Source organism: Phoenix dactylifera, chromosome 9 (genome assembly GCF_051530095.1).
Source record: "Phoenix dactylifera cultivar Ajwa chromosome 9, Ajwa_hap1_PhDact_Kaust_v1.1, whole genome shotgun sequence".
Taxonomy (NCBI): domain Eukaryota; kingdom Viridiplantae; phylum Streptophyta; class Magnoliopsida; order Arecales; family Arecaceae; genus Phoenix; species Phoenix dactylifera.
This window is the reverse complement of record NC_143198.1, coordinates 1,692,812-1,704,500: the sequence shown is the minus strand read 5'-3', so window position 1 is coordinate 1,704,500 and position 11,689 is coordinate 1,692,812. Positions and strand designations below refer to the sequence as shown.

The window sequence follows — 11,689 nt, the reverse complement described above, 5'->3', positions numbered from 1 at the left end:
GTGACCTAATATATACATCTAGGTAAATTGATACAATATTTCTAAAATATATATTTTTTTTTGCTAGGGCTAGAATATGTTCTTTACCAAAACATAGTACAAGGTTAGGTAATACACGCCTCAAGCGTTCTAACATATACTTTCAGATAAATCGATACAGAGTTTTCAGAATATGGTATTCACTAATACGCAGTACATAATCAGGTAATACACACTTAACAAAATAATCATTTATTGTCCGAACACACATCTCTAGGTAAATCGATATATAGTTTTCAGAACATGGTGTTCACTAGTACATAGTATATAGCCAAGTGATATATACTCGCTGGCTTTGTGATACATACTGTAAGTTTCTTTGATCTTGAAAAAAGAGAGAGATTTCGAGAACAAAAAAGAGATTCAAAAAGAAGAAGGAAGATCTCATGAAAGGGGGAGAGGGCTTGAAAACGAAGAGGAAAGGCTTGATAAGGGGGAAAAAAAGAGAGGATGCGAGCGATAGCCCTTATTCGCATGCATGATTTTTATTTATTTATTTTTTAAATTATGGGACTGATGAATTTTGGTAGTAATAATAAACTTGTTTTGATTTATTATTATTATTTTTTATAATAGATGCTAGAGAAATTATGGTAAAATAGGAAATCCGTTCCATTCGATGATAACCTTTGATAACCGAGATCAAAGCACCCGTGACGGGGGGGATTATGATACGGGGAAGAAGGGAGGGAGCAAGTCCACAGCAAATAGGAACCGGGCCGACGCGTTTCTAACTTTAGGGTTAGCTAGGATAAAAGGGGCTCCAAGAGGGCGGTGATTATACCGTCTCGCTCTCCTTCTCTCTCCCAGTGCCTATTATCGGCTGAACCAAGGGGAGGGGAGTAGAGGAAGAGCGCGTGGATCCCTTGCTTCTCTCCTCTCCGATCCTCTCGTGTCCTCCCACAGAGAAGAAAAGAAGAAAAAGGAAATAGAGTAAGGGAGGGAGAGAAAGAGAGAGCGGATCCGCGAATCTTGGAAGGCTCTCATCGTCGTCATCAGGTGCTTTAGGATTTCAAAATATCTTCCTTTTTCTTTCGATATATTTGTTTTCTTTTGGGTTTTTTCCTGATATTTTTGTTCCTTTTTTTTTTACTCTTTATTTTCACAAATTTTAATAAAGGGTTCTTTTTCCTCTCCTTGGTTAGTTGTTTTGGTGATTTCTGGTGGGGATTTTCTCTGGTTAGGCTTGTTTTCTTTCTTCGTTTCTCTGAAAAATTGTTTTTGCACGATCTTGGGTTAAGATTTTGGGTCGAAGGTTGTTCTTTAGGTTGTTTCTCTCTTTCATCCGGCTCTCAGGAACGGATTTTGTGGTCGAAGATTTTTTTTTTTTTGGTCGGGAGGGGATTTTCTTTCTAAGTTTATGATTTTGATTTACTAGTAGGTCGTTCTATGTATAGTACTTCAAATTACAGTTTTGTTTCTTTCGCAACATTTCGACTGGGGTGCTATATTTTCTTTTCTGTTCTCCATGTCTCAACCTTCCTGTTTTCGATCCTCTTCTCTTTATCAGGTTTCTGGTTCCATCGGATCACCGAAGGAAAGTGATTTGGATTTGGCTGATGCATCAAGAGTAATGAGATATTCTGTTTTATGTCGGTCCTTGGACTGGCGTCTGATTGTTTGAAGAACCCCTCTGCGCCTGCGAGGATAAGATGCCATCTATTTATTTTTCAAGGAACAAAGGGCTGCAAGCTTCATCAGAATTCCTACTAGGCCGGGGCCAGAACTTCTTGTTTGGCAATACCTTGTCCTTCCCGTCACAACCCTTCTCCACTCTTGGCCACAGCATTGATCAGCCTCCCCAGTCTTCTTTTACTGTCCTAAGAAATTTCATTACAGGTGATCGTCGCAAGGGACCATCTTTCCTTATTGGAACGCTCTCTCGCACCTTTTCTGTGCTTTCTGTGACTGGACCTTCTTCCCAACCTTGTTTGCACAACACTGACCCTCTGCCTTCTGAGCCCAACCAAAGATTTGCTTGCAGTTTAGTCCAGAGAAATATAATGTCTGCTTGCAATTCTTTATTGGGTAGAGCTGAACTGGGTGCTCGGCATCTGGAGAATATGAGCAGCAGTGGACAGATTTTGAATTCTGCGATGCGAGCTGTTATCTGTTATAGCTATAAAGGTCTTGATCATTGCAGAAGAATAAGTGGTAGCTTGAGAAATAGACAACCCTGGGGTACTAATATGGTCTACAGGTGTTTCTGGTCTAATGCAACTGGGACAAGTTGGAAGTCTAATTTTTCCTTAGAGCCAGGGGTACAAGATTTTCAGTCGCAGTGTACAGTACCATACTCTGCTGGGGCAGCCCCTGACGTGTCTCTGGATGAAACTTCACAGGAAGAGCAGTTTGAAAATTTAGCCGTACCCTTTGACCAGTATGTTTCTGGACACATCCATTTAATAGTTGCACTATTGCCAATTGACTGATCGCATTTCAATAGAACATTGCATGTGCATATGTAGTTTATAGTATTGGCCTATTGATGTTATATTACATGTTTGTATAGATGCTGCTGCAGCTTGATCATCATTGCATTGGAAAGGGTTTGTTGTGATTAAAGATGGAAATTTTTACAGGTAAAAAGTAATTGGATTCATAAGTGAGATGGATTCAAATGCCATTGAACTGGTTGTCATGGTCAAAATTTTCATCGTATACAGTGGCATTTACTACTTTAGTTTTTTTTTAAAAATAAATCAACCTTGCCATTTGAATTTTTTTAATATGACTTTGTTTAGAAGGGGAAAATAATGCATGAAATCTGAAACTTAATTTAGTGACACGTTGGAAAAACTCTGGCCTAAACTTCACTCATAGAGGAGAGGACTTGGGTTTAGATGGAAGATCTGCAATAAGAAAAGGTAAAGTGAAGGTAGTGCAAAGAAATTTGGTGAGTCTTGTCTAGGGGGGTTGGACCATAGAGGTCTAAAAAGAAATGGACAGCAAAATGAGTTTGTAAAGTTGACCAGAACAGATGGGTTAGGGGAAAAAAATTAGCACTGCATATCATGTAAGTGCTCGAAATATATAGTTCTGTCTTGTGCTAAGGTATGCACTGGCATATAAACGTACATGGGCCTACCAGAAGATAAACGGAAAACAGGCTGTTATATGCTAGGAAATCCCTTTTTACGTTGTCTATATTCTGGCCTGTATTTAATTACTTTTTATTCTAAATAGACATATATTTTGGGCACTCAAACAAGTATTTTCTCTCCTGTAGAAGTTTAAGCATGATTCTGTGTATGTATTACCCGACTCAAAGAAACGAAACCCTAATTGATGTGAATTAGCCTTACATTGGATTAAACAAGAAAAAAACCAGGACTATAATTTGGCATGAGATTGAGGAGGTTTGGCAGAGTGCAAATAGAAGATTGAACTCATTCAAATGATAATTTTTAAGTGAGGGTGCCTGAACTGTATAAATTTGCAATGTCATCATATGCTGAGCCAAGGACTCTCATCCCAATGGTACAAGTGCATCCTGCTGGTACTGTACCATTCCACAGAGAGAATGCTATGCAGGATGGCTCGATTGTTGAGAATAAGTCATATTTTTTTCTTTGGTCTTTTTGGCTGTGTTTCGTTCCATTATTAATGCAAAATGAGTTATTGACAGATACAGCCTTCTATTTTCTGTCATTATCCTCAGTTCTGTAGCATATCTTCTTTATCAGTAGTTATTGTATATTTTGCATGTATTAGAACTCAAAAGTCATCATTTTTCTGGTAACTCACAGAAAAATTGACCATTACCTAGTAGCTTAAACTGCTTATGTGTCAAATCTGCCAAGTAGGCCATGTCAGTTGTTGAGATTAACAGTAACCAAGATCTCATTGTTTATTAATAGGATTATTTTTGAGAGTTTTCTAATAATGAGATGGACTTTTTATCTGAACTTGGTTGGGGGCTTACCCGATATTATGATTTCCCCATGTCAGAAGTTTTCTCATATAAGTTCTAGTTAACTTTGATGTTTAATGTGGACGTATTTGTTGCTAGTGAAACTGCTTTTATGATTTGGATAAATTATCTGTTTTTGGGTTACAGAAAAGTACTGGGTGATAGGTCTTTGAAGCTGCTTTCTGGATCTTGTTACCTGCCGCACCCAGATAAGGAAGAAACTGGTGGGGAGGATGCTCATTTCATATGTGTTGAGGAGCAAGCCATTGGTGTGGCAGATGGTGTTGGTGGCTGGGCAGACCTTGGAGTTGATGCAGGACAATATGCTCGAGAGCTTATATCTAACTCAGTGTCCGCAATTCGAGAAGAGCCAAAGGGGTCCATTGATCCAGCAAGGGTTCTAGAGAAGGCTTATTCCAGCACCAAAGCAAAGGGATCATCAACAGCATGCATCATTGCTCTTACACATCAGGTTTTTAATTTCCTTTTCCCTTTGCTGCCCCAATAACACAAGTTATTAGGCATGCGCAACTACTAAAAATATAAGATACAGGACAAATTTTGGAAAAAAAAAGCATGGATTAGGTGCTAATATATTCCTTCCTCAAGAAATCGCTTGAGATTTATCTGTTGTATTGTGTTCTTGATCAAGATAAGATTTAGTTTTGTATGACCAATAAATCAATATGAATTTGGACTTTGGAGGATGTGGAACTCTTATGATTCATGTAGAATTATGAAATTTCCAACTTAAGGAGAGTTTCCTCCATGGACTCCTTATCAGAAACCAGCAAGTTTAGGATCCTTTTCTGTAGAAGTTTAGCATGGTTTAAACTTTAAACCTTTGAGGGAGAGATCGAATTAGGGTCATTATGGGCGTTGAAAAGTTGGGAAATATAGCTGCTCTTTTATGGTATTAGGCTTAACATTTATTTAGTGGCACTTGTTTTGAATAAATCTTCAATTTCTCCCACTTCAGGAACAGCTATTATATTTAGCACTGAATTTATGATACCATCTCTAATCACTTTAAATTGTAGAAGCACATAGCATTTTTAAGATATGGACCATGCCAGGATGCCCTTCTTGGCATTATAAATGTCCTGTAGGCTGAGTGGAATGTATGGACAATTTTACTTGTTACTATCATTCTATATGACATGTACATTACATTGCACAATGGTGCATTATGATTAACAAATAGGCTGATAGTTGTTTGACCCTTTCTTTTGGTATAATTATGCATATTTGGTTTCTTAAATAGCATAATTTTGTTGTTATTTTGTGTTTAACATAAATACATTACTGCAATATGCACTTTTTTCTCTGATGTTTGTCAGTAACTGCAATGTACATATGAGAGCATTCATTTATGACTGAATCAACTATATTGGTCAAAGAATATTTTAGCATTCATCTTTAATGTATCTGATGACTTGGTTGCATGTATTTCTTTACAAATGCATGCAATACACCATAGAAATATCATGCCACCTTTTCTGGTTAACCATTGTAAATATATTCTCCAAGATGAGTCATCTCATCTTAAAAATGACTGTCTTCATGGTGTGGAGTCCTACTTCTGAAAACAGTTTGGTTGAAGTTGGGAATTACACTTAAACAGAGACCTACAATCTTAGATAGATGGACCACTTGAAGTAGTCAGTCATAATTGGGGAAAATTGCCGATGTGGCTCTGCATCAGAGCTTCAACTCACAATAGTTTTCAGATATGAAAAATTAAAAAAAAAATCTGATCTCCCTTCCTCCATATTTCTTCCATGTATAAGCAATAGATTGAGTGTATCACCTCTAGGGCTATGCTTAGTCTCGTGTGCAATATAAACATCAAAAGAATCGGAGAGGTGAAGATGTCTGATTTTTATTCTTGCAAAAGTTCACAAAATTATGACAGTATCCCTTCTTTTAAACCCCCCAAAATCCTCATCCTTTCTAAACTAGGATTTTGAATCATAGGAATGTTATGGCAATTTTCCCCAAAACATGGAAGAAATGAAATAAAGTTACTACTATGACTCAACAGGTGTGTGAAGAGTGGGGAATAAGGGGCATGGCCGGCAAGAGGCTTCCTTATTGGCACCTTCAGGTAGCTGTGGTTTCTCCTATCATACTGAACTTGTGGGATGCTTGGTTAAAATAAACAGTATTGTAGTTCTAACATCTCAGGTAGGTAAAAGCTTAAAAAGAAAGATCATCTGAACTTCTAATGTTAGCCGCGGCATCTCCACCCCCCGCACCCCGCGGGGCTTGCCCCATGCATGATTTGATTCTTTCACAAGATGGAGATACATGCAATATCATAAGTTGATCATATTAGGAACCTTACTTTCAGACTGTTCATGACTATCTAATGTCCCTCTATTTAGTATATTACTTGATTCCTTACAACTGAAGGTATAGTGCTGAAGATGACTTGGGCCAATATATCGAAGAGATCTGAAGAGCAGTGCCAATGAATTCAATAATATACCAAGTTCAAGCAAATGTTCATGAAGAGCTTGCAAGTTGTCTTGTTCAGTGAATTTGTTTTGGGTTCATAGTTTCTAGAATTTGCTATTTTTGAGTGGAAATTTTGGTAGGGCAGGTTTAAAAATTCAAATTAGTTGGCTGCATTAATGCCACGACAAATTAGTGTTTTGATATATGACGCGGTTTTGGTAGAAGAAGATATAGCCAGATTTATGAAAGGTAGAAAAATAATATTAAAGAAGAAATAACAGTTAATTTTTATGTGGAACGAATTTATATTTTGAATACATTTCCTTCTAAATTTGCAATTTGCTATCCAATTAGCCAGCTAGATAAATATGCGTCAACAATAATGGTGCATCGCTAATCAGTAATAGGATATTTGATGATGCTTTCTGTTTCCCCAAATTTGCCATAAATTAACCATGCCTATAATAGTAATCTATTTTCATAATGCCTAACCTATCTTATTCCTATTTAAAGATCTGTTATAAGAATTGATTAGTGATTCACATGTATTACTCTCATTTGTTGTCACTATTGAATATTGTAATTACCAGAACAATTTAGCATCTTTTGGTGATGTCCTTTCTGTTGTTGTTCGTCATCTTTCACCAATCATTGATCTGTTGCTACCCCCACATGTTTGAGTATTCGGTACATATTGTCTCATAGTTCCAATTTGGCTAGTATTTTAGATCTGAATATGCTAAAGGCATAACTGGAAGCTAGGGAGTAAGTAGAGGTCAATCTCTACATCATGTTATGCTGCATTTGACAGTGCTTTCTTTCGGGAAGCATGCATATTAATTTTTACATGGGGATAAGGATCTGCCATTAGCCTTGCCTCCAAAACACATGTCATCTGTCCAAGCATAGTGTTGAAATGGATGCTATTTTGTGTGTGATGCCCTTTACAAGTTAATTATATAGCTTCACAATGACTATGCAGGTATAGACCTGAATATAAATGTCTATGCGCATGTCCATACTGCATCAGTATTCTCACTAGTGTTTGAAAATAGATAAATGTTGTACAATATATCGTGAAGAGTTTATCTTAATTACGAAGTTATTTTTATGATTTAATGTAGCTTTCTGCATGCTGAAACTTTTCACATAATAAACATTGCTTACGTTTTATTTGTTTGTCTTTCTATTTGCAGGGTATTCATGCTGTAAACCTAGGGGACAGTGGCTTCATAGTTGTCAGGGATGGCTGTACCATCTTCAGGTCACCTGTACAACAACATGACTTCAATTTCACTTATCAACTTGAGAGTGGCAATGGCAGTGACCTCCCAAGTTCTGCCCAGGTCAGTTAAACCTTATGCCTTCTCCTGTTATCAATTCTTGTTGCATACTTGCATGCATGGTACGTTGTAGCGGCCCAAATCGAGCAGTATGGAATGTACTATACCGTACTAGTTCGGTACCGGTACTCGTTATGGGTGGTGTATCGAGTATCGGTATGCTAAAAAGATTCCGTACTGACACTGTGCTAGTATGGCATCGGTACGGGGTCGGGTATCGAGACGGCGAATCTTGCTTGCGTGAACTAAATTAAGGATCAAGTGTTGGGGCTCTTCTCTTCTAATTCACGCGGGCTTTAATTCTAACTAACCCTAGTAACAAATGCCACTATTAGATTTAATATGTCAAGGGCACATTTGTAATTTGAGGGTGTGGCTGAGTTAAAAGAATAAAAGATAAATAGTCTTAATGTAGCGAAGTAATGAAACACAAGAGGGCAGGTCTTGGTGCGATGGTAAGGTTGCTCTATTGTGACCAAGGTGTCACGGGATCCAAACACGGAAAAAGCCTTTCCACATGCAAGGGGTAAGGTTGCGTACGTCTGACCCCATCCAAACACCACAGTGGCGGAAGCCTTGTGCATTGGGACATCCGCTTTTGTTATTGTAACATAGTGAAGACATCTCGGAGAAATGGCAATACCAACAGATTCTGAAAGAAATTAACATAGTCCATGATTTTTTTTCAAGAAGTCAAGAATTATTTGTAGAACCCATCAATAGTGCCTAATAACCATGTCTTTTCCATTAAGCACAGATAATTTTTTGAGGAATGCATATGACAACTGGTTCACATAATATGTGAGAATTCCTTTAGTCATCGATAGTATTTTGTCACTAGTCTAATAGTTTTACATTCATCTACTTGCAGTGGCTGATTGTGTGGCATTCAAGCCTCCTCCGGTTGTGCTTTACAAGTGACAGGAGGCTTAAATGTTTTTGAGCACCTTACATTTTGGTGATGAAAGGATGGTTTATTCAGACTTAAATAAGCTACATGCTCTCTTGCTAGTCATCCTTGTATCACCAGTAAGGTAATCTGACAGCCAGTTGCATGGCATGAATGACGATAACAAATTATCAGTGACAACAGCGCTGGATCAGAAATGCTATTTCTTTTGATTTTAATTAATAACTTCAGAAATTTGGGCATGCCTTCCCAACGAAGTTCAAATGCATTATGCATGAATTTGTATGCCATACCTTGGAGTGCAAACTAGATTATCAACCTCACCTAAAGTAAGTAGGCAGCTATTTTGGGTAGGGTTTTGCATGTGTAAAATACCATATATTGGATATTTCACCTCCCTAAATGATTAGCTACTTTTCAGCTGAGGATGGGGATGATCTAAACTGCTCTACTAGAATACTTTAGCAGAAAATTGTAGCCGTATCCCAGGAATATCTCCTATGAGGTGACAATTATTAAATAGAAAAGCTGAAAAGATGCAAACAATCTCCTTGCTTGGGTTTTTTAAGAGAACTGAACACAAACTGAATGGTGATTTTTGATATCTGAAAAATATTGGGATTGCAGGATAGATGCCCTCCATTAATTTCTCTTAATTCTCTATTTACCTGTTCTCCTCTCCTCAATCATTCTGACCATTTTGGAGGTGTCATAGAATATTATTTATTTTGAAAGAAAACATGAGCTGATCCAAAACCACTTGAGTTTTGGCAGTTTTAGTTGAAATTAATCAATTCCTTCTGAAAGTAGCATATATGAGGCTGAAACCTCTTTTCTTAAATTCTTCAAATCAAGCTTTTAGGAAGTTTGTTCGCAAAATTGAACTAAATTTTTTTTGATTCGAACAAATTATAAATCATGTTTTTGTTGAGTGCAAGAAATCTATGAAATATTACCTTTCTTAAGACGTCTTGGTACGTCAATATTTTAAATTTTATGTGAACAAAGACTTTGTAAATGTTGTTTTTCATCAAGTGTCAACAAAAACCAGAAAATACAATTAGAATATATAAATTTGTAAAAGAATAAAACTTATGTTGTTTTGACCAAATAACATTATGGTGTTAAGATGTTGTCCAACTAATTTTTATTGCTTTTTTTTAATTTTCTACTTTTAAGCTTTATTTTTTCTTCTTTATTTTTTTAACAATACTTGGTTTTGGTCACTAAGGCCTTGTTTGGATGTTCAGATGTGTTATCCTTGGGACCAACTTAGGCTAATGATGGAAGAGTTGTAAGCTGTGGCAAGAGAATAGTTTTCTGTGAGAAGAGAGGAGTTTTCCTAATCAGGAAAACCAGGTAATAAATAGAAAAAGAGCAGCTTAATGCACGAGGCTTCCGTCATTATAGGATCCGGAGAGGGTTAGATATATGCAGCCTTGCCCTCGCATGCCAAGAGGTTGTATCTGTGTTTCAAACTTGTGATCTCCAGGTCACAATGGAGTAATCTTACCATTGCACTAAAGCTTACCCTTAGGAAAACTAGGTTATAGTTAATCTCTTAAAACCAGGATGCATAAATCAGCTTTTCAATGGAATTTGGCATAAATCTATTTTTAGGGATTATGTTTTCCTGGGCTGATGCAATTGAAAGCTTCTTCCTCCTGTGTAACTACTTCCTGGTGATCGCTCTAGATTGCTCTAGATGGGGTTTACGCAATGGATAACTCATCTGGGCATCCTAGCAGCCCCTCAAGCTATACATTATATCTCCAAAGGTTGCATATTGTAGAAAGTAGTATGTAATGTTTTTTTTCAGAAAAATATATAAACATATTGCAAACAATGTGAAATACTTGTCTTAACTGAAACTAGAACAGTTCGTGCATCCAAAACTATCAAATCACAGCTCTTTGACTTGGCTGCAACAGAAATTAGAACCACCCTTTCATACCTCAATGTAATTTGAGCTGGTCATCGGGATGGGACCTTAGAGGTTAAGCCTTTAGCTTGGCTAACAGCTTCTCCAACCCTGTACATTATATTGAACCCAGATTTTCTAGCAAGAGAGAACAAGAATCAGTCTGTAGTGATATAACCGTTTAATTTCTTGTCAGCTGTGTTTTGAGGGGTAAAAACAAAAAAAAGAAAAAAAGAAAAAAGAAAGAAACAAAGAAAGAAAGAAAAAAAGAGAGAAACTTCTGGTCAGATGTGGGCCATGTATTAGGCAGCAAAGAAATAGCTTTAGCTATTTTGTTCCTTTTAGCAAGCGGAGCCTTATAGTGTATGAATTTGGCACATTTGTGTGGATTAATTGGCGCCCTTTTATTTGCATGTCTTCAGGTATTTACCTTCCCTGTTGCACCTGGCGATGTCATCATAGCAGGAACAGATGGGCTGTTTGATAATTTATATAATAATGAAGTTACAGCTGTTGTTGTCCATGCTGTCAGAGCCAGGTTGGGGCCTCAAGTGACAGCTCAGAAGATAGCTGCACTTGCCCGCCAGAGAGCGCAGGATAGGAACCGGCAAACACCTTTCTCATCTGCTGCCCAAGATGCTGGGTATCGGTTCTACGGAGGCAAACTTGATGACATTACAGTTGTGGTATCCTACATCAGTGCATCCAGTTCTTGATAAAAATCCATTCTTCTTCTGTACAGCTTCGGAGGTGAAAACTGATATCGGTGCATTGCATGGATTCATCTACTGCTGTCCTTTGAAGCTCCTATTTCAAGAGAAATGAGCTTGTCTTTTGCTATCATGATAGCTGGTTCAGTTACCCTTTCTATTTGAGATTTCACATTGCTTTGTCGCAACCTTAATGTTAGAACCTGTGTAAGTTCAGGCTGGCTTTTTCGCATACATTTTAAATCAATTCATAAGGGTGGATAGAAAAGGTTCCATCTTCCTATTTCATTATGCCTTTTTCCAGTAGTCATTTATTATGAAATTATATATGTGTTTGTTCATACGTGTGTATATATGTATGTACGTATGTTATGTAAAGGTCAGGTTAAAACC

At 37.3% G+C, this 11,689-nt stretch overlaps 1 protein-coding gene across 3 annotated transcripts; it reads left to right on the top strand.

Annotated features, from left to right (window-relative positions):
• Positions 1 to 693: 693 nt before the first annotated feature.
• On the top strand, positions 694 to 11,584 carry LOC103704551 (putative protein phosphatase 2C 55). 3 transcript variants are annotated; one of them, XM_026803629.4, is made up of 6 exons: positions 745 to 1,038; positions 1,550 to 2,419; positions 4,100 to 4,424; positions 5,997 to 6,059; positions 7,609 to 7,758; positions 11,009 to 11,584. In XM_026803629.4, exons 2-6 carry the CDS (start codon positions 1,692 to 1,694, stop codon positions 11,300 to 11,302), a joined length of 1,560 nt encoding a protein of 519 aa, XP_026659430.4. In that variant the 5' UTR covers positions 745 to 1,038; positions 1,550 to 1,691; the 3' UTR covers positions 11,303 to 11,584. The 3 variants fall into 3 exon arrangements, with proteins under 3 accessions (XP_008786118.4, XP_026659430.4, XP_088560031.2); XM_088703905.2 differs by lacking the exon at positions 11,009 to 11,584 and adding an exon at positions 9,916 to 10,222; XM_008787896.6 differs by lacking the exon at positions 5,997 to 6,059 and having other exon boundaries at positions 694 to 1,038.
• Positions 11,585 to 11,689: the final 105 nt, after the last annotated feature.